The following is a 21,844-nucleotide window of genomic DNA, read 5'->3' as shown; positions in this document are numbered from 1 at the left end:
CAAATACTTTTGTTCTGGCCGCTTCATAAATCCCACAATGTTTTTTCATTCGCTATCCGGTTTGCGCTGGTCAAACAGGTCGACATGTGCTCGGTTCCACAAACTGAAAATCCACGAAACAAAGAGAAAACGACATTCCTGAAACTCTCGGTATTTCCGTGGTCCATTTAAATCCGTTTAACAGTACGAGAAAAAGGCTTTATGGTCCAAGCTTGCAGTCTGAATGAGTGAAATCTGTGGAGAAAAACCAAATGAATCCTATATATACACACACACACAAGTCGAGATTTACAGCCCTTTGGATGTTGCGAGAAATCCAAATGAAATATTTGAAAAATAAACACATAATTAAGGGTACAGTGACAGAAAAAAACAACCAAAAAAAAAAAAAACATTTACAATATTGATATATGGGTGCGCGTATAAACACTTTCACTACATTTGATTTAATTTAAGCGATTTCAGTGAAAACAACAGTTGTTTTGAACAAAACTTGCCATTCTAGTACCTAGTAGCAGATCCATCACGTATTTTATTATTTCGGTAAACTAAATGAGCCGTAAGAACACAATCCGTGTCATTTATTCACTTGTGATCGCGCAACACCGCCGTTTTCGGGTACGTTGTCATGCAGTGCAAATGCAAGTCAGTGTTCTCCTCTTACAGCATCGTAAAAAGTCAAAGCATGTGAAGCCTTGAAGCAGAAAAGTCGACTTCTGTCCAGCTATCGATGCGTACAGTATAGTTTGGCACAGCATTACAACATAAAATCACATGCAACCTTTTTCTGACATTTTTTTGGTACTGATCATGTTTAAATCCAAATCATGTAAGTGGATCGTTTTAGGGTATCCTATAACTTCTAAGTGAGTAACAAAGGCCATAGAGAACGTGATGAGGATTAAAAATGGTATTTTCTGACATGATGTTTATTAACTGACGGATTCAAACTGTAGATGATCTCCTAGTGAGTGCTGATGGCAGTGCAAGACTATCCAGCATTACTTTAAGGGCAAGTTTGCTCATAATTTTTTTACTCTTATGTCTTTCCAAATCTGACAATGCTTGTAAACAGGAACGGATGCTGTTAAGCTCTAAAAATGACAAAAAAAAAAAAAAAAAAAAGGGTGGGACTTGGAGCTCGTCTGCATCAGTCACCATTTATTTAAATGGAGAGAAGTTTGCACACACTGCAAAATAACTACTTTTTTTGCGTCTGAAATTACGTGAGAGATGGAAAAAGATAACAGAATTGTCCTTTCTGGGTGAAACATTCCTTAAAATGAGAAATAAAACATGACCCGCCATTAAAACTATACCAAAACTAAGCTAATTTCACAACATATATGATCGAAAGAATAAATTTTTGACCTTGAAAGATTCACAGATCTTAAACTATATGGAGGTGAATTACAAATCAGATCGAGAGGCATTCCCAAAAGAACGAAAGATTGAACTGAAGATACTTCAACTGTTGTACAGCCAATGTGTTCAAAAAGCGAACATAATTGTACATCCCTCTGCAAAAACAGGCGAAGACCAAGCAGTGATAGTGCAGACGTCTCTATGAAATCCTCAAGTATAGATGCGTCAACAAAAATCATCTGTTATCACACTACCCATCAAAACGAGTCCATGAGGAGACGCCATCATCCTTCAGTTGTCCCAATACACCTCCTTTCTGAGCCCCACACAGCGAGAAGGCAGTAATAAATACAATGGCAGTCTGATTGCATGGCATGAGTGATCCCTGTAAAATCAGCGTGAGTGAGCGGTCACACGGGTCAGTCTCCTTTGGGATTGTCCAGATTCACCACGCGCAGCTCCGTGAGGGTGCTGCTGCTGCCGCCGGTGGGCTGCTGGTTTATTAACATCTGAAAGGACAGAAATAAATCAGTTGTCCGTCTTCATGAACATACAAGCAAAGCTGAAAGTGAATAAACGGCACTGTCCTAACTGTCAGTCATTCAATTATCTACAACGGTATTCCAGTGCCACGATAAAAATAAAAACAGCATTGTAAGAACATTGAGAAAATCGGTTTGTTATGAGAACAAAATGGTTTTGAATATAAATACAAATGATATGTTCCGAGACTAATGTGAAAACATTACAAGAATAAAGCTGAAATGTTTTGAAAACGAGCAGTGCTACTACAATCAAAGCACAAGGTTTCGAGAACAAGAGGTGCAAAGTTATTTTGAAAATAATGGCGTAGCGTTACTAGAATATAGATGCAATGTTTTGAGAAGACTCTTGTAACATTTCAAGAACAAAGGCATGATGTTATGACTTTATCATAACATTACGCATTTGTTCTTGTAATGTTACAAGATTAACATCTTGTACGAAAGTAAAAGCCTAATGTTACAAGATTAAAGGCACTGTTACAAGAAAAGCATAACATTAAAATAAAGATGTAACATTACAAGAATAAAGTCCCCATGTTTAAAGAATAAAGTTGTAATATTATGAAAACAAAAATGATTTGAAAATATCAACGTAATGTTACAAGAATAATGTCAAAACATTACAAGAATAAAGTTGTTACTGGCATAAAAGCGCACGTTTTGAGAATCTTGTAACATTACAAGAACTTTCACATTATGAAAAAAAATACATAAGAACAACAGTCATACACACTGAGAATTAAATGTTATGAGAACAAAATAGTTTTTATATATATTATTGTGTTAATGTTCAAAGAATATCAAAAAAATAATTATTTAAAAAATAAAATGCTTTGAGAATAAAGCTGCAATGTTTTAAAAATAATAGCAGTTACGAGAACAAAGGCGAAAAGTTATGAGAATAGATGTAACATTACGAGTCACAATGTTTGAAGAATAAAGTCGTACTGTTTGACAATAAAACTGATGTTATGAGAACAAAATTGGTTTAAAAATATTGTCATAATGTTACAAAATTAATGTTGAATTACTGCAAGAATAAAAGTTAAAATGATTTGAAAATACAGCCGTAATAACGGCAGTGTTACAAGAATAATCTTTTGAGAACAATCTTGCAACATTACAAGAACAAAGGTATAATGTTATAAGAATAACATCATAACATTACGAAAGTAAAAGCCTAATGTTACGACAATAAAGACCTTGTTACATGAATAAAGACGTAACAACACAAGAACAAAGGCATAACGGTACGAGAATAAAAACAAACCATTACGAGGATAAAGGCAGAATGTTATGAGAATAAAGGGATTGTTTAACGAGAATAAAGTCGTAACAATATGAGAATAAAATAAATGTTTTAAGAATAATAAAGGTACTTAGTTTTAAGAATAGGCTTAATATTTAGAAGCATAAATATTGCAAAAGAAATTACAATTACAAGATGTGATTCAAGAAGAAATCTTTTTTCTATTAACTAGGACATGAATAGGCCTGTTTCAGAAGCTACTTTCACACACAAAACCCATTAAACTTTCAGATACACAAATGCAATACATTAACAGTGGAAACTGTGTGAGTGAAAGTTCACAGAGAGCTTTACCGAATGAAGTGGAACGGCTGAAACTGGGATCTGTACAGTTCCAGGAGGTCCTGTGAGAAACATCTGAGGAACTGCACCTAAACACCACCAAAACAAAACAAGAGCCTCGTAACAATGAAATTACGGTGCGTTCAGAATGAGCATAATTACAAGTTTCTGAGTTTTCAATATTTAAAGAGCATCCGTGCTTCTTATTAAGCCAATTCAAGCGAGACATTAACATAGCGATATGCCTGCACAGCTGTGACTGTCTGACTGACCTGAGTCTTGGGCTTGTGTGTGGGACATGTGCATCGCGGTGGGGGCTTGTGGGAAGGTATTGAACACAGTCAGACCCCCGTCGGCAAGGGAAGAAGAGGATGTAGCGTACATGACGTGCGCTCCAGGGTACATCATGTGACCTGCCACTGAAGAAGGCACTGAGGAAGTGACTATCGTAGCGGTGTGGCTTGCTGTGGGAGAGACAGAGGAGATGTTTTACTGACGTCACTGATCAGAGCAGTATCTGTGCGTCACAAGGGTGATGCTGTGAGTACCAGTGGAGCTGGTGGAGGTCTGGCTGATCTCGGGACTGCTGTCACTGCTCTGAGGACTGGGGTGAACCTGGATGGCCTGTAACTGTTGAGGCATCGTACCACCTGACACACAAACCACAGACACATCCTCACTGCATATTCTACTGGCCATATTCACATGCATGAATCAAATAAACGTATTAAAAATCCTTTTCCTTAGCTGAAATAAATCTGAAATAAATGTTGCCTTGAACTTAAAAAACAAACAAAAATCAAAAAACTAAAATAAATAACTAACTAAAATAAATACGAAAAAGTTGAAGTACTTAAATTATCAAATCTGAAATAAAACAAAATTAAAGCCAAATAGAACTATTTTTTTTTAAATGTCAAGCAAAAAACAAACAACATTTAAAAATAAAACTAATTAAAATATTAATAAATAATTAAAATATTAGATAAAAACCATAAACTTACAAACAAACAAAATTAGAAATGTTGCCCTAACTAATAAAAACAGAAAAAAAAATTAAAAAAAAATCAAATAATAATAATAAAAAAAAAAACTTATAAAAAAAAATCTATACAGACAGACTTGGGCACTACCAAGCTACTACAGCTGTGTGCAAATGTTTTTTGATTGTTTTGTTTATTAATTTTAGTAACAAATACTGCTCATTTGACAAATTCTATAATATATGAACCATTATTGGTGATGTAATGTTAGAGTAAAATTCACAAAGTTAAAATACTTGTTACGCTGAGCTTTCAATTTTCAAATAATAATATTAGTTTCAAATAATCGCTTTTGTTTGTGTTAGAATAACAAAATGAGTTGAAATGTGTGAGAAACACATTTAAGACAGCAGCAGCATGCAGATCCTCAAACACATGTTTCCAGCCTCCACCATCAGCTGAGTCTCCCTCATGACGGCTAAACACACCGAGTCTGAAGCGCACTGACCTGTGAGCGAGACCGCGGCCGGCAGGCGGAAGAGCGTGGCCTGAGTGGCGGCTTGTGTGTGTGCGGGGACAGCCGTGCTGCTGTTTTGCGTCTGTGGACACTGTATGGCCAGAGAGTGTGTCTGCAGCTGACTGAGAGGAATAGTGTGTGTGCCAGGAGGAAGAGTAGCGCCTGCGGGACACACAGCGACACCCTCAGCAAGCCAAGCAGAGCAGCATGCGCACCAAACACACTCGCCTGTTCAAGGCCTACTCACTGCAAGCGTGGCTTTTTCACGAGACTTTAAACAATTAAAACAAATGCCAAATTATTAGAATTGTAATAGTTGTATTCATGTTTGTTTAGTGTTTTTTGAAACACTTATATACTGTTTTAAATAAATATGTAGAAAATGTCAAGTGGTGTAACCATCAATCAAAAGTAAATAACACATGTGAGTGTACACAGATTACTTATTTTTTTTTTTAACTTTTTAAATTTTCTTTTTCAAAATGTAATTTTCAACTTTAATTTTTTTTAAATGCCATGAGATACTAATTCTTGAATATTATAAGATTTTGGGGAGTTGCACCGCATGACATTTTACAATCTAAACTAACCTTGCTTTGTCATAAAAAGGTCAATATCTGATATTTTAAGAAACTTATTTCTAAAAATATACTAAAAAAAAATAAATAAAAAAAATAAATGCCATAAAAAAATAAGTAATAAAAATGTTTATATATTATTTTGTATTTATTATTATTATTATTTGTATTGTTTATTAGGCCCTTACACAGACGAATCAGTTAGAAGCAGAATACAAAGTGTGCAGACGTGCAAGCAAGCAAAAAGTTCATGTGTATTAAAACACAAAGATGTCATGCAAGCTGATGCACTGCATCATGCAAAAACCCCTCTGGAAAGTCAAATAAGTCTCAATCTGTGAAAGTGAGAAAAACAACATGCAACAAACGAATGAATAAATGACCAGAAGCCCCACCTGGCATGAGCGTGAATCCGCTGGGCAGCTGCATGACGCCGGCGGGAGAGCTTTTGAGCACCGTGCCGTTTGCACTAGAGACGCTCTGAGCGTTCATCCCTGCAGCCACCGGCCAGCAGGTGGAGCTGGAGAGCGACAGGGTGCCGCTCTGAGTGTGCATGGAGACAGAGGAGGAGGAGGGAGAGGAAGAGGCCGACGACTGTGTGGTTGTGCTGTTGGTGCTGGTGAACGTCGGCTTGATCATTTCCTGCAACAACACAGACAGAAATAAAACGATTAGTGACTCTTTACAATGAGTTTCATGTGTTAACATTAGTTCATTTATTAGTTAACATTAATTAACAACAGAAAATACTTCTAAAAATGTATTAACTTCAAGATTTACTAACACATAATTAAAATCAAAAGTTGTATCTGTATGAACCTAAGCTAGCATGAATTAACAACGAACAGCTGTATTTTTATTAACTTTTAATAATTAATGACAATTATTTTTTATTCATTAGAATTGTTAGTTAATATTAATTAGTGCATTTACTTACAGTAACTAATGGGACCATACTGTTAACTGTTTCATAAAGATTTTTAGGAGCACAAATTTAGGGGAACAATAAATCATCTTTTTTTGTCACAACGCAGTACAGATATGAAACTGCCATTTGTTATATTATTAAATATACATAAATATATTATTATTTGTTTATTTATCATTTTAATTATTTGTTTATTATTTGTTTATTTACTTATTATTTTTGTATTATTTTTAATTTATTATTAATAAACACAATAAATAACAAATAAATATTATTATAAAATATATATATTAAAAATCATATCTAAAGCTTAACAAATAGGCCTAAATAAAATATTCAAAATATTGTCTTAATGAGAGTTTATTTTCTGACTCACTGTAGATCTCTATTTATATATTATATTACGTAATTATGCCTATTTGATAATCCAGTCAATTAAATACTTCACTAATGAAAGGTACTTCATCTAATTGTATTATTTGGAAGATTTAATTTTTTTTAAACCTGATGGACACAAACCGAAAGATTATCAATAACAAATGAAGATCACTTTCATAATATGAACCAAAACTGCTGAAACTTTCTTCGAAATATCTTATTTGGTGTCCACAGAAGAGAGAAATCCATACGTGTTTGGTACGTGTAAATGTCAGATTTTATTTTTGGATCAACCGTCCCTTTAAGATGACGTTTTCACAGGAACATTCAAGACAAAAAAAAAACATTTATCATAACATTTGTTCCACAGAGTTTTCCTGTGGCGGAGCAGCCTGATTGATTGCAGCAGAGCCCGTGGCAACAACTGCGTGTGATGAAGACAATTGTGTCATGACCGTCCCAAGAACGGCAGCTGCCTTCACAGGAAGACAGGTGTCCACACAGCGAGAGAGCGCCGCTATTTCAGGCAGCTCTCGACGAAACCTACAACACAGAGATCTGACGGCCTGAGTGCTGAGCAACACCCAGGGATTTCTGTTCTCCTTCAGAAGAAGAAATACGACAAAGACTGCAACTACACTCAGAACTGCTCACTGTTTAGCAGAACTGAGCGGAGGGTTGAGAGATCAGAGCGAATCTGATCGGGAATTAAACACTGCACTATTAATTACACTAACGGTCAAGTTTAGAATCTGTAAGATAAGCGCTGCATATGAGAAACATTAAATGGCAAACGAAACCATGCTACTCGTTTGAGCCGCAAACCAACTGGTCCCAGCTCAGAACAGGCTTTACTCGGGAACTAATGTTGATCCCGCAACACTGTTACAGCACAGCGCTGTGAGATCTAGTGAGAAGCTTTCAAATTCAGTGCAGAATTCTCCGTTATAAACAGAAAACCAGAAGCAGTAACGCTCACTATAACCACGGCGCTGTGGCAGAAACTGTCAAATGTTATTAAAACACTTAATAAATATATGTCAGAATATTCCATTTCATTTGAGTCCAAAGGTCCAGTACACTTAAAGGGACAGTTCACCCAAAGATTACATTTCTGTTTTACTTTACTCACCCTCAAGTTGTTCCAAAACCTGTATGAGTTTGTTTCGTCAATGGAGGAAAAGAAGAAGATATTTTGAAGAATGTTGGTAACCAAACAGTTGATGGTAGCCATTGACTTCAATAGTATTTCTGGTCCATACGATGGAAGTCGATGGCTACCATCAACTGTTTGGTTTCCAACATTCTTCAAAATATCTTTTTTTACGTTCCACGGAAGAAAGAAACTCTTACAGGTTTTGCAAAACATGATTATGAAAAAATGATGGCAGAACTTTTATTTTTGGGTGAACTGTCCCTTTAACAGTGAATATATAAAATTACATTTTCCTTGCATGAACACTACGATCATATCTGGAGTATATTTGATTGTTTCAGTTGATGGAAGTGCTTCTCACAGAATGTCTGCATTAATTAAAAGAGGTCGCCCGTCACAGTGTGCAGGAACCGAACTGAGTTTGTACTTGGTACAACTGAAAAAGACTTTTGGCATATTTAGCATCTGTAACCGAAAACCAATCTGTGTCATAAAGCCCTGGAGCATTTGTGAGCCATCAAACTTGGAGGGAGGTATCCCATTCTCATGATGACTTTTCAAAACATGGACTATATGATGAGCTTGTCTTCAGCTCAACAAGATAAGGATCTGCTTTTTTAAAGCAATCCCTTAAACAGAGGTTCGGGTTTCTAATCTTTGCATGCTCACTCACTACTTGCCCTAAATCAGTAGGGAAAAGGGGGGGATATGTCATCCAAATTTGAAAACAGCTGCAGCTTATACGGAATGTGATCAGCCGTGGGCCAAGAAAGTGTACTGGGAAAACCAGACCATATAAGGACATGCAGACAGCATCTAATCCTTATCAATGAGAGCTGGACACTGTGAATAATGCATGCTGCCATGCAAGACATGATCGGGGTGACGCAAACGTTCTTAAATGTGGACAAAACTGGTATTTGCAGGATGTATGCAGATAGTCGAAAAGGGGTAATGTGTGAAAGCTGTGTATGATTTCTTTCCACGTTAAAACACGCATCGTGTTGTCTGGAAAACCAAGACCTGCAAAGGTCAAGAAACTCAGGAATGGGAGTAAGTTTCCACTCAAATGATGGACTATAGAGCTATAAAGAATGATTCGTACTTAGACGTGAAACATATCTGGCACACTTTACTAATTCAAAAAATTGCCTAATGAGACTAATCCAGTCAAACCAACAACATTAATGACGTCAGGTAGCGAGGTTATCTAGATTTACTTTTTTTTTTTTTTTTTTTTTTAATGATGCATCTATAATTTTATCCATGTATCCAACAGGTTTTAACTTTATCTACCAAATTTTCTAACCACTTTCAAAACCAGTTGTGCTCCAGCCAGCTATTGTGAACACAAGAAGAAAGTGTCCTAAGTGAGCAGCACTAATGAAAAGCATTTGATTAGCACTATTTGTTGTGCTGCGTGTCCTGAACATCATTTAGGATGATGTATCAAATGAACAAGTTTCAACTTTTCTACCAACTTACACTTTAAAAACACGTCTGGAGATCTGTTGAGCCTTATCCAGCAATCGTGAACACAACAATCCTAAGTGAACGCCTCTAAAGAAGAGCTTCTGATCCACATAATTTGTTGCACCATACATCCAGAAAGTTATTTAAAATTATGTATAAAGTTTAATTTTTTTTCTTCCAAGTTAGTCAAACTTTTCAAAAAAGAACTTGAAACCTGTTGCGTGCCATCCAACTATTGTGAAAAAAAGAATGCATCCTAAATGAACACCTCTAAATAAAAGTGTCTGGTCCATGCAATGTCTTACTCCACACAACCTGAAAGTTTTCAATTACTTATCAAATACAGGCATGTGATCAGCTTGAGACAAAAAAGGAAAATCTTACCACGCCCACAAGCCACGCCCTCCAACACTCACTATTAAAAATATATATTTTAACACATTAAAAGATATATCTTATATTGTAAAATACATACTGTCCTGTAAAAATTAAAAAGCAGCACTTTATAATCATGACAAGAATATTATATATTATAATAAAGTACTATAATATATTATAGTAAAGTATATAGAATTATTATTATTATTATTATTATTATTATTAAAGTACCTGCCAAAAGTTTGGAAACATTACAATTATTAATGATTTTGAAATGACTATCTTCTGCTCATTAAGGCTGAATTTATTTGATCAAAATAAAGCTACAAAAAAAAAAAAAAAAAGAAATATTGTGAAATATTACAAATACAAAAAAAGGTTTAAATTTTAATACATTATAAAATGTAATGTTATTCCTGTGATGCAAAGGAGAATTTCCTTCATCATTACTCCAGTTTTCAGTGTTACATGATCTTTTAGAAATCATCACTCTCAAGAAACATTTCTGATTATCATCAATGTTGAAAACAATTTTGCTGCTTCATATTTTGTGTGGAAATAATGATGCACTTTATTTTTCAGGATTTTTTTTGATAAATATAAAGTTTAATGAACAGCATTTTTTTTGCATTAATCAAATATATTAATTAAATTCGTTAATGCATTTATCAAATAGAAATCATTTTAAACATCTTCACTCACTTTTTGTCACTTTCATGCATGATGAATAAAATTATTAATTTCTCTCTCTTTTTAAGATCTTTTACAAATGTTTGAGTGGTATCATTGTTTCCACAAAAATATTTTGAGCAAAATGGTTTCTAACATTGATAATAATGAGAAATGTTTCTTGAGCAGAAAATCAGCATATTAGAATGATTTCTGAAGGATTATGTGACACTGAAACTTATTTGTAAACAACAAGAGATTTATAAACGTTTCTAATGACGAATGTTGTGTTCCCAAATGTAAATTAAAGCGGCTCAAACCAAGGGCAGCAGGAACAGTGAATCACAACTAAAAACAGTAACGTTACTGTAACAGCAGACACGCTACAGCCTTTTATATAATTACAGCATAACCGTTGTGAATTTTATGACAGTACTACCAATCTCAAATTATCACCGCCATTCATAAAAAGTCACCGGATCGAGTAACACATATCAGCGCAGATTCTGCTCGCGTTTGGTGCTTTGAATTATTTGAACGCTTTGAACTGTCCTGCAGATGGCGCCGCGAGCTTGAGCAGCGCTCTCAAGACCATTCCGTCCATAATGTTTCTTTTCGCAGTTTATTAGATAATAGCTTTAGGCCATTTGCACGATTTCAATCATCATGCAGTAACCATCCTACATCCCCCCCTACATACCCTTACAGTCTGCATGAAATCAAAATGGTCTTTATTTACTTTACTAGCTTGCCTAAACTTGCAGGATTATACAGAGCTAACTTATGACCATCTAGTCATCGACTAGTTGACTGAAAATATGTATCAGAAAGTATTTACCTTTGGCTCTGTGAGACCATCAGCCTCTGAGACCTGGTAGGTGAGGTCCGTCTCCTCGAATCCGGTGGCACTCATCCGCTGGTCTGTTGAAGGGTCCGTACGCGGTGGAGAATCAGGGGAATTCAGGCAGGTCTGGATCAGGGCTTTACCCGTTTCACTGGTGATCATGGGCTGAAGTTTCCGTGTGGCAAACGTGTAGACGTGGCCCGTCTCGCTGGCAACCAGGAGCAAAACTTGCGTCCCCGTTAAGGTGGATAGTTCATAAGCCTGGAAATGTTGAGAGGAATAGAAGAAAGCTAAATAACGATAAGACCCTCTCTCTATTAGAGTGATGTTTCCTTGACCAGTGGACACTGATTGATAAGTGATGGCAAAATTGTTTTTAGGAACCTCAACACTGATTGAGTGGACAACAATGGCAAACTTCTGGGTATTGTCACAAATGTTGTGCAGTTGAAAACCACATGGCTTGATGTTTACTCCTCAAATGGTAATGAGGTTAAAAGAGGATGACAAAATAAATTAAAAGAGGATGACAGGAGATCAAGCAAAAGAGATAACAACTAACTGCAACTACTTAGCCACAGATACCATAGAAGTCTGTCACATGTTCCTGAAGGTCAGCTGTGGCCTACTGAAGGTTGTCATTACACCCTCCGAGCCCGACTTCTGCAACTAGGCCTGTTCTCGAGATATGCAAATGTGTTAACAATGTCTAGGGATGCAGTAACCTGATCGGGCATCAGGGCTATTTCTGCTGAGACAGGAATGAATGACAATTGAGCGAGCAATGACAAATGAGTCAGAACAGATGTGGAAACTCCCTTAAACTGAAACCCTGACAGAAGTGTTAGACCTCAACTGCTCATAACGAATGAAGATGTGGTTCTGATTGAGGTGAAATGAGCTCTTGAGAGGCGGGATGTTTCTGGTTAGTGTAGTCAGTGAGTGTGTGTGTGTGTTGAAACTGTGACTAAAATGGTTGCATTTGTGACCAAAAATATTAAATTGCGAGTCAAGTTTTTGCTGAGGTCGCCACATGCAAAAAAATTGCATGTAATGCCTTTTTTCCTGATTGTTTTGCGATCGTATCATTTGCTATGGTCACGTATTAAACTGAGACGATGTGCATCAAAGTTTTAGTGGAAAAAGAGAGTTTCAAAACATGTGGAATTACTTTTGTGTCTTTATTATTCAATCAAACATTTTGTGTTTGAGAGCAAAATATTATTTTTTAATTAAAAAAAAGATTGCAAAAAAACTCTTCTTAAGGCTCAAAAATAAAGAAATTGATAAAATTATTTGCAGTGCATATACATTTTTGAAAAATCTGTATTTTTTTTTTGTGCACTTCAAACACTTTTCATTTCAAAACCACAAATGAGGCTCTCTTTTTTGCGGGTCTAAAACTTTTTGTGAGTTGAAAGGTTTTGCTTGCGAGTTAAGCTGTATCTCAGTGGGCAGTCTCTACCAACAGGATGAAAGGTCTTTTTCTGTTGGTTATTCTCGATTGAAGTCACAGGTTGACCACGCCCACTATGTTTACCTGGAATCCCCGCCACTGGCGCCGCGGTCTGACAGAAGAGCCAGCGAGGTTGTATCATGGCCAGCAACAGGTCGTGTACTGGGTAAGATAACTAACTTAACATCTTAAACTCTGTGACAAGTCCACTTAATTAATATCTCCTCTCATGCTCCCCCATCTAAATACGTAAATGTTAGCTAGGCCCGTTGTAGATTTGATTAGCCAATGGTATAGCAAGCTGCCAGAGCCCCCAATAGTAAAGCATCAGGCCAATATTTTCAGAGATTATACAAACCCGATTCCAAAAAAGTTGGGACACTGTACAAATTGTGAATAAAAATGGAATGCAATGATGTGGAAGTTTCAAATTTCAATATTTTATTCAGAATACAACATAGATGACATATCAAAGGTTTAAACTGAGAAAATGTATCATTTTAAGGGAAAAATAAAGTTGATTTTAAATTTCATGGCATCAACACATCTCAAAAAAGTTGGGACAAGGCCATGTTTACCACTGTGTGGCATCCCCTTTTATAACAGTCTTTTTATAAACTGGGGACTGAGGAGACAAGTTGCTCAAGTTTAGGAATAGGAATGTTGTCCCATTCTTGTCTAATACAGGCTTCTAGTTTCTCAACTGTCTTAGGTCTTCTTTGTCGCATCTTCCTCTTTATGATGCTCCAAATGTTTTTCTATGGGTGAAAGATCTGGACTGCAGGCTGGCCATTTCAGTACCCGGATCCTTCTTCTACGCAGCCATGATGTTGAAATTGATGCAGTATGTGGTCTGGCATTGTCATGTTGGAAAATGCAATGTCTTCCCTGAAAGAGACAACATCTGGATGGGAGCATATGTTGGTCTAGAACTTGGATATACCTTTCAGCATTGATGGTGACTTTCCAGATGTGTAAGCTGCCCATGCCACACGCACTCATGCAACCCCATACCATCAGAGATGCAGGCTTCTGAACTGAGCGCTGATAACAACTTGGGTTGTCCTTTTCCTCTTTAGTCCGGATGACATGGCGTCCCAGTTTTCCAAAAAGAACTTCAAAATTTTGATTCGTCTGACCACAGAACAGTTTTCCACTTTGCCACAGTCCATTTTAAATGAGCCTTGGCCCAGAGAAAACACCTCCGCTTCTGGATCATGTTTAGATATGGCTTCTTTTTTTGACCTATAGAGTTTTAGCCGGCAACGACGAATGGCACGGTGGATTGTGTTCCCCCACAATGTTTTCTGGAAGTATTCCTGAACCCATGTTGTGATTTCCATTACAGTATTATTCCTGTATGTGATGCAGTGCCGTCTAAGGGCCCGAAGATCACGGGTATCCAGTATGGTTTTCCGGCCTTGACCCTTACGCACAGAGATTGTTACCAGATTCTCTGAATCTTTGGATGATATTATGCACTGTAGATGATGATAACTTCAAACTCTTTGCAATTTTTCTCTGAGAAACTCCTTTCTGATATTGTTCCACTATTTTTCGCCGCAGCATTGGAAGAATTGGTGATCCTCTGCCCATCTTAACTTCTGAGAGACACTGCCACTCTGAGAGGCTCTTTTTATACCCAATCATGTTGCCAAGTGACCTAATAAGTTGCAAATGGGTCCTCCAGCTGTTCCTTATATGTACATTTAACTTTTCCGAACTCTTATTGCTACCCGTCCCAACTTTTTGGGAATGTGTAGCTCTCATGAAATCCAAAATGAGCCAATATTTGGCATGACATTTCAAAATGTCTCACTTTCAACATTTGATATGTTATCTATGTTCTATTTTGAATAAAATATAAGTTTATGAGATTTGTAAATTATTCCATTCCTTTTTTACTCACAATTTGTTCAGTGTCCCAACTTTTTTGGAGTCGGTTTTACAGATTATTATAGCTCCAGTGAAGTAAGGTGAATAACGCACATCAATTCACTAGCCCATTTGGCGGGTTATGATTCATAAATTATGACCATATGCACACTCAAGTCTATTCGCGGCACCCAACTGTAGTTTGCCATTTAAAGTTTTCTAAAATACATCGATCTGGGACAGATGTCTACATTCTGACTTCACCCTAGTCTGCAAGACTGTGTATTGTGCATTTTAATAAAAGGTTTGTTTTGTACTATCTTTAAGACCTAACATGCCTGCATTAAACGTTGGATTTTTTCTTATAATTCTCCACATATTTTTTTACACCCACATTTAGTTTAGTCCATTTTTTCTTTTATTTATATATAAAAAAACAACAGCATGAGTAGTCTTCCGTCAAAATCTAAGCAAAAACATGCAGTTCATGTATGACTCATGCTTTCTGTAAATGACTAGGTTATTGGTGTAAATATTCTTACAGGAACTGCTCAACTATTGTCATGACAACATCACAAAGTTACATATTCCCATCTGCAACCACGGGAGGTAATAACTGCAGATGAATCTTGGTGGTCCCTATAAACTGTTCCAGGAATATACCAAACTGACCCATGCATGTTATGCAATACAAGCAAAAGATTTGATTTTCAAACATGCTTCCTTTCTGGTGCTACATTTATTTTGAGCAAATTAAAATGACAATTGTTACTGTATTCATTTTTATTTCCAAAAAACTTTAAAGCAGAATAAATGGCACAAAAAGTGTAACTTATGAGCAAACTGAAAATTTCTGAACGAAAGGTGCAAATGCAATTAATTTTAGTTACTAAACTGCTCGCTGTCAGCCCGACGTTGGCCAACGGCTTGGTGTGTCTCGGCCTTAAACAGCAGTGGAAATGCAAACAGAGCCGAGCAAAGCTGTACCATGCAGTGGAAAAGCACCATAAGTGCACTTGCCGGGTTATAATGTTATTAGTATTGGTTAGAGGTCGACTAATGTATCGGTTTTGCTGATTAATCGGCACCGATAGTTGATTGCTGGAACAATCGTTTATCGGCAAAAATCCATGCCGATAGTTTTCCGGGTTGCGTCCATTGTTGGAGCGGCTGAGAAGGGTCTGTTTTCATTATACAGTGCGAGAGCGGCCTCTAGTGGTTGAAATCACTGACAGCACGTGCTATTTGTTTAGACACGTGACGCTGCACGCTGAACAGAGCAAGAAACTTCAGACCCAGATTTAAATGCAGCTGACAGAAAATCCTGCTGCGCCACAGAGACCCATTCACATAGTTTTCTATTAACTTACATTATATTCGCCCCGAATCGTTGTTAATGTGCATAATGAATTGTATATTGAGCATTTTCATCGAAACACTTGTCTTTCTGTGACTCTAATAAAGTCTGTATGCTTCATTTATAGAGCTGTTATATAGATCGCTCTTTCCATTTGCTCCGTTTTTTAAACACTGAACTTCAAACTTATCTATGCCTCATTGTCCATTCTTGAAGTAAACTTGTGCCCATTTGGTGATTAAATAAACTAAACCGTTTTAAACCACTGCTCGAGTTGAACGCGATCGGAACCCACAAATTCCCTTAAAATTTCATTACAAAGCCCCTTTCACACTGCACGTCGGACCCGGCAAATTGCCGGAACATTGCCGGGTCGACTTCTATGTGAAAGCAAACACGTCCCGGGATTGATTCCAGGATTGAACCCGGGTCGGGGACCTAGTAACATTGCCGGGTTCAGTCCCGGAACGAGCAATGTGTGAACAAAAGCCAGAACAAATGCTGTGTCGTAGTGATGATGCACGTTATCGTGCGACTGTTTTACCAGGTGTTTTGAAGGGAGATCAATGTTCGCGACGAAAAAATATGTGCAAACTGTAATGAAGCAGAGATCAGTTAGTTCCTTACTTTACGGTTGTGTGTGAACGCACGCACATATTCCGGGTAATCACTGGCAGTGTGAAAGTGCAAATCTAGCGACCCGGGTACAAATGCCGGGACACATTACCCGTGTATTTGCCGGAATCGCATATATATTTAAATACTAGACTCATCGCTGCTCTTTTATTTTGATTAGATAATCATTAAGTGTTCAAGAATAGAAGCAGTTAAAGTGTGAGAGTATACATTGTGCTGGTATAATTGTAATGTTATGGCCTTTGTGTATATATTTAAAGATGTGCATCTTTAAGCATGACTGTTGAAATGAAATGGTAACACTTTGAAATAAGAGTCCATCTGTAACATTAAGATTAATGAAAGCTGTGTAAGTATTGTTCCTTGTTACAGTGTGGTAATTTCAACATTTACTTACTGTTATTATTATTACTATTACTACTACTAGTATGGTTCAGTACTGTTTTTTTTTTTTTTAAAGAAGCACTATTTTAGTTTTTGTTCAGTGCAGCACTATCAGTAAATCCAGTGTGGTCCAACCTAGCTATCAGTATCGGCAAAATCCACTATCGGTCGACCTCTTGTATTGGTATTGTATGAGTATCAGTATAGCAGTAATACTACTAGTGCAGCACTATCAGTAAATTAGTCATGGTACTCTCGGGGAAGACTGACCCAGAATAGAAGAAAAAAGTTATTTTTTGTTTTCTTTGCGCGCAAAAAGTATTCTCGTAGCTTCATAACATTACGGTTGAACCACTGATGTGACAAGCACTATTTTTACGATGTCCTTACTACCTCTTTGGCCCATAAAACCTTTCAGTTGCTTTGCTGTCTATGCAGGGTCAGAAAGCTCTTGGATTTCATCAAAAATATCTTAATTTGTGTTCCAAAGATGAACGAAGGTCTTAGGTTTTAGAATGACATGAAGGCAATGACAGAATTTAAATTTTTGGGTTAACTAACCGTTTTAAGTTTTAGTATGTGTACAGTACTAGTGTACTTATAGTGGTATGGTACAATTAATGGCATAAAAACCCTAGTATTAGTATAGTATGAGTATCAGTATAAAGGTAATACAACTGGTAAAGTCCAATCAGTAAAACTGATTCAGAGCTAGTATACTGATTAAGAGCTAGTAAAAGTACAATACTAGTGTAGCAGCACTAGAATTGGTAAAATACTACCATTAGTAAATTGACTTTAACAGATATAGAACTAATAATGGTATGGTTCAATAAGCTGAAAAGGCTAAAATTGCTACAGAACTAGTGTGAGTGGTATGTTAATGCTAGTATCAGTATAGTGGTACATACTACAAACGGATGCGCTACTAGTCAATAAATTGTAAATAAAAAAACACTACTAGGGGTTATAATACTAGTATGCATTGTTTAACAGGAGCAGTGGTACAATAATATCATTATACTACCAGTACAATAATAACACTAGAGGTACTAATATATGTACAGCATTAGAAGCAATAGCAATATAAAACTAGTGGTACTAGTATTACTACAGTATCAGAATCAGTATAATGGTGTAAAACCAGTGGTACTAGTATTTCTAAAGCATTAGATTCAGAATAGATACAAAACTAGTGGTACCAGTGTTAACTACGTATAATAATTAACGTTAATATTAGTATTTACACAATATTAGAATCAGTATAAAACTAGTAGTGTACAATACGTGTATCAGTATTTTGCTGTAGCACTAGTAGTAGTAACTTGACAGCAATAGCAGTGCTCTAATACTAGCAACAGTAGTACTACAGTATTAGATCATTATGATTTAAATCTAGTGATACTATTATCTCCACAGTATTAGAATCAGTATAATGGTTAAAAAGTATTTCTAAAGTATTAGAATCAGAATTGATACAAAAGTAGTGGTACCAGTATAAAACGTGTAATACTAGTATTTCCACAATATAGAAACAGTATAATCAATTGAAACTAGTTAATACTTGTATGAGTTTATTGCTGTAATACTAGCAACAGTAGTACTACAGTATTAGATCATTATGATTTAAATCTAGTGATACTATTATCTCCACAGTATTAGAATCAGTATAATGGTTAAAAAGTATTTCTAAAGTATTAGAATCAGAATTGATACAAAAGTAGTGGTACCAGTATAAAACTAGTAATAATAGTATTTCCACAATATTATTATAATCAGTATAATCAATTGAAACTGGTAGTGTTTAATACTTGTTTGAGTTTATTGCTGTAATACTAGCAACAGTAGTACTACAGTATTAGAATCATATGATGAGTAGTGATACTATTATCTCTACAGTATTAGAGCCAGTACTGGAGAGTACTGCTAGTAGTGTATAACACCTGCGTCAGTAGTAGTAGTTGCAGTGCTAGTATTAGCATGGTGGTTCAGCACAAGTATTGGTGTAGTACTAGTACTAGTATTAGTGCAGTTGTACAATGATGGATGCTGCTTGTATAACAGTACTGTTAGGAGGCACACGCACACACGTGCTGGCTGAACGTACCTTCTTCATAATGCCAGTCTTCCTCTTGCTGAAGGTCGTGTATCTCCTCAGCTTGTTGTCAATAAACTCCATCTTAATTTTCACCCGTCCTCGTGTTTTCTTGCCGGGTTTCGCCCCAGCCACCCCGGAGGTAGCTCCCCCGTATCCCGCCGACAGTCCCGCGTTGATTCCCGAGGATCCACCGACCTCCATCTCACTCCTCTCCCGCTTTACCCCTCTCCTGTCCACCGCGGGACTCTCCTCATCGTCCCCGGAGTCCGAGTCTCCGTCGGAGCCGCTCAGCACAGCCTCCACCGACGGCCTGTCGTCGTATCTGCCTCCGTCGGGCAGGTTTATGGCAGAGTTTACCGCCCCCAGAGCCCCAGATGTGCTGCCCACCTGTAGAGGGGTCAATCCCGCGCCGTTACCGGAGCGCCCAGCCCCTCTGGCCGTCCCGTTTCCCCCTAACATCGCGGACCTGCTCCCAGCACTGCTGCAGCCTGTGGTAACGTTAGGTGTCGTGATCCCAGATCAGATCCAGCAGATCGCGTCACTTGAGACCGAACTTGTGTTACCTCACATATGCTAGGCTAACAAACATTAGCTCAACTCAACAAGACAACTCGGACCAAACGCGCGGGATCCCTACATCAAGGACGGGTGTATTCCCGTGTGAAAGTCACGATTTAAGCGGCTCGTGAAATACAAAAACAAAACTAGCCCTTCATCGTACAAAGTTTACAACGTAGAGTTTCCGCCTACAGTCCATCAATCAAACCTCAACTGAACTTACGCCGCGCTTGCCACATTTGGAAACAACGAATCGCGACCGCGCAATGTACCTCCGCGAACAGAACTAGTTACCTGCAGTAACGTCAATATAGCGTAAAACAATTCACTTTAAACACGTGAACGGCGATGTTTCCGTCGTATATAACGTTTAGTGTTTTTTAAACCTATATAATTGCTGATAACTCGCTTGTTTGGGGAATTTAACTCACGAGGCCGTTCGCCTAAAGATCTACTTTCCTCCAAATAAAGCAAGCCGATGTTTCCTTATATGGCGATGGCTGTCCATGTATGGTGAGTCACAGCGCCGCGCTGTGATTGGTTACGCAAACCTCTCCGACTCTGTGATTGGCTCGAATCTAATTTGGCCGACAGAAATGGCTTACGTCATAAACACAGCGAACGTACCTGGACCCTCACGGTAATATTAACGACAGAAATACACCGTTTCGTGCGAGAAACCTGAGAAAAGGTAAACCACACGCACTAAGCCAACTTTTAAAACCAAAATCGCGTTGTTAGACTGACTGCTGAGTTTAATTTGAATACAAACTGAGGTGAATTTCAGCTCTGTGGGAGCTGTGGGAAGGATGCGGTACTCCCGCGTAACCAGCAGATGAGGCTCTTACGTTAATTATCGGTTGAAAGTTACACTAAACTTAATCTTTTGGCCGTCTTGTAAACTTAGAAATACAAAAATACATCCACATTTAATCAGTTTTCAATTTTCAGCCTTGTACAGTCAACTGTGTACTCTGACAATAACATTAGTGCTATTGCTTCTATAGACGGCCAACAAACACTTTAAACGAAGAACATCTTTTGTAGTTATACCCTTACAATCAATGTTTTGAAGGTTTTGCACTGGGCCCAGAGAATACAAACGTTTTATGAGTATATTAGTAAAGTAGTGTGTATTTGGGTGATCAAATATCAAGGCAGTTTCCTAAAGATTTTAGGTTGTAACCCAGCCAATCTCATGTTTTACTCAGATAAAACCATCAGATCTTATAACATATTCACATAATTTTCCACTTTTTTTTTACACCCACGTTTAGTTTATAGTCTATTTTTTCTTTTATTTATAAAGAAAGCAATAGCATGAGTAGTCTTGCATCAAAATCTAAGCAAAAACATATGGTTCATGTATGACTTGCATGCTTTCTGTAAATGACTAGGTTATTGGTGTGTAAATATTCTTACAGGAACTGCTCAACTATTGTCATGACAACATCACATAGTTACATATTCCCATCTGCAACCGCGGGAGGTAATAACTGCAGATGAATCTTGGTGGTCCCCATAAACTGTTCCAGGAATATACCAAACTGACCCATGCATGTTATGCAATACAAGCAAAAGATTTGCTTTTCAAACATGCTTCCTTTCTGGTGCTACATTTGTTTTGAGCAAATTAAAATGACACAATTGTTACTGTATTCATTTTTATTTCCAAAAACTTTACAGCAGAATAAATGGCACAAAGGCTATGAATGAGTAAAAAAAAAAGTGCAACTTAAGAGCAGACTGAAAATTTCTGAACGAAAGGTGCAAATGCAATTAATTTTAGTTTGTTAAACAAATACAAAGATGTGTTGTCCTTTCTGAGCCGAAACAACCGGTCCACATCAGTTTGGATATAAGCAAAAATGAACTCAGTAAGAGAAAAACAGAACGCATTTACAAATTCAGTGAATCAAAGTGTTTGATCGTAAGAAAACAGATAATGACAACATACAGATTGATTTGCAAGCATTACATTAAAATACTAAGTCAGATCTCAAAGCAGCCAACGTGGAGATTGCTTGCCAAAATAATTTCATACAACGTGGTGGTGCGCGAACCATTCCGGCCTC

The 21,844-nt window shown here is 37.2% G+C and overlaps 1 protein-coding gene across 3 annotated transcripts; it reads right to left on the bottom strand.

Moving 5' to 3' along the window:
- Positions 1-1,140: 1,140 nt before the first annotated feature.
- On the bottom strand, positions 1,141-20,234 carry LOC109078267 (serum response factor-like). Of its 3 annotated transcripts, XM_042712160.1 has the most exons (8): positions 19,221-20,233; positions 11,400-11,666; positions 5,975-6,221; positions 4,993-5,163; positions 4,050-4,151; positions 3,774-3,965; positions 3,514-3,590; positions 1,141-1,874 (listed from the first exon to the last, which is right to left on the bottom strand). In XM_042712160.1, the coding sequence occupies exons 1-8, from the start codon at positions 19,668-19,670 to the stop codon at positions 1,785-1,787; spliced, it is 1,596 nt and encodes a 531-aa protein (XP_042568094.1). In that variant the 5' UTR covers positions 19,671-20,233; the 3' UTR covers positions 1,141-1,784. The 3 variants fall into 3 exon arrangements, with proteins under 3 accessions (XP_042568094.1, XP_042568095.1, XP_042568096.1); XM_042712161.1 differs by lacking the exon at positions 4,993-5,163 and having other exon boundaries at positions 19,221-20,231; XM_042712162.1 differs by lacking the exons at positions 4,050-4,151; positions 4,993-5,163 and having other exon boundaries at positions 19,221-20,234.
- Between the last annotated feature and the right edge of the window lie 1,610 nt (positions 20,235-21,844).

The sequence above is a fragment of the Cyprinus carpio genome, chromosome A22 (assembly GCF_018340385.1).
Source record: "Cyprinus carpio isolate SPL01 chromosome A22, ASM1834038v1, whole genome shotgun sequence".
NCBI lineage: Eukaryota > Metazoa > Chordata > Actinopteri > Cypriniformes > Cyprinidae > Cyprinus > Cyprinus carpio.
Note: the sequence above shows the minus strand (reverse complement) of the source record. Positions and strands in the feature narration are given on the sequence as shown.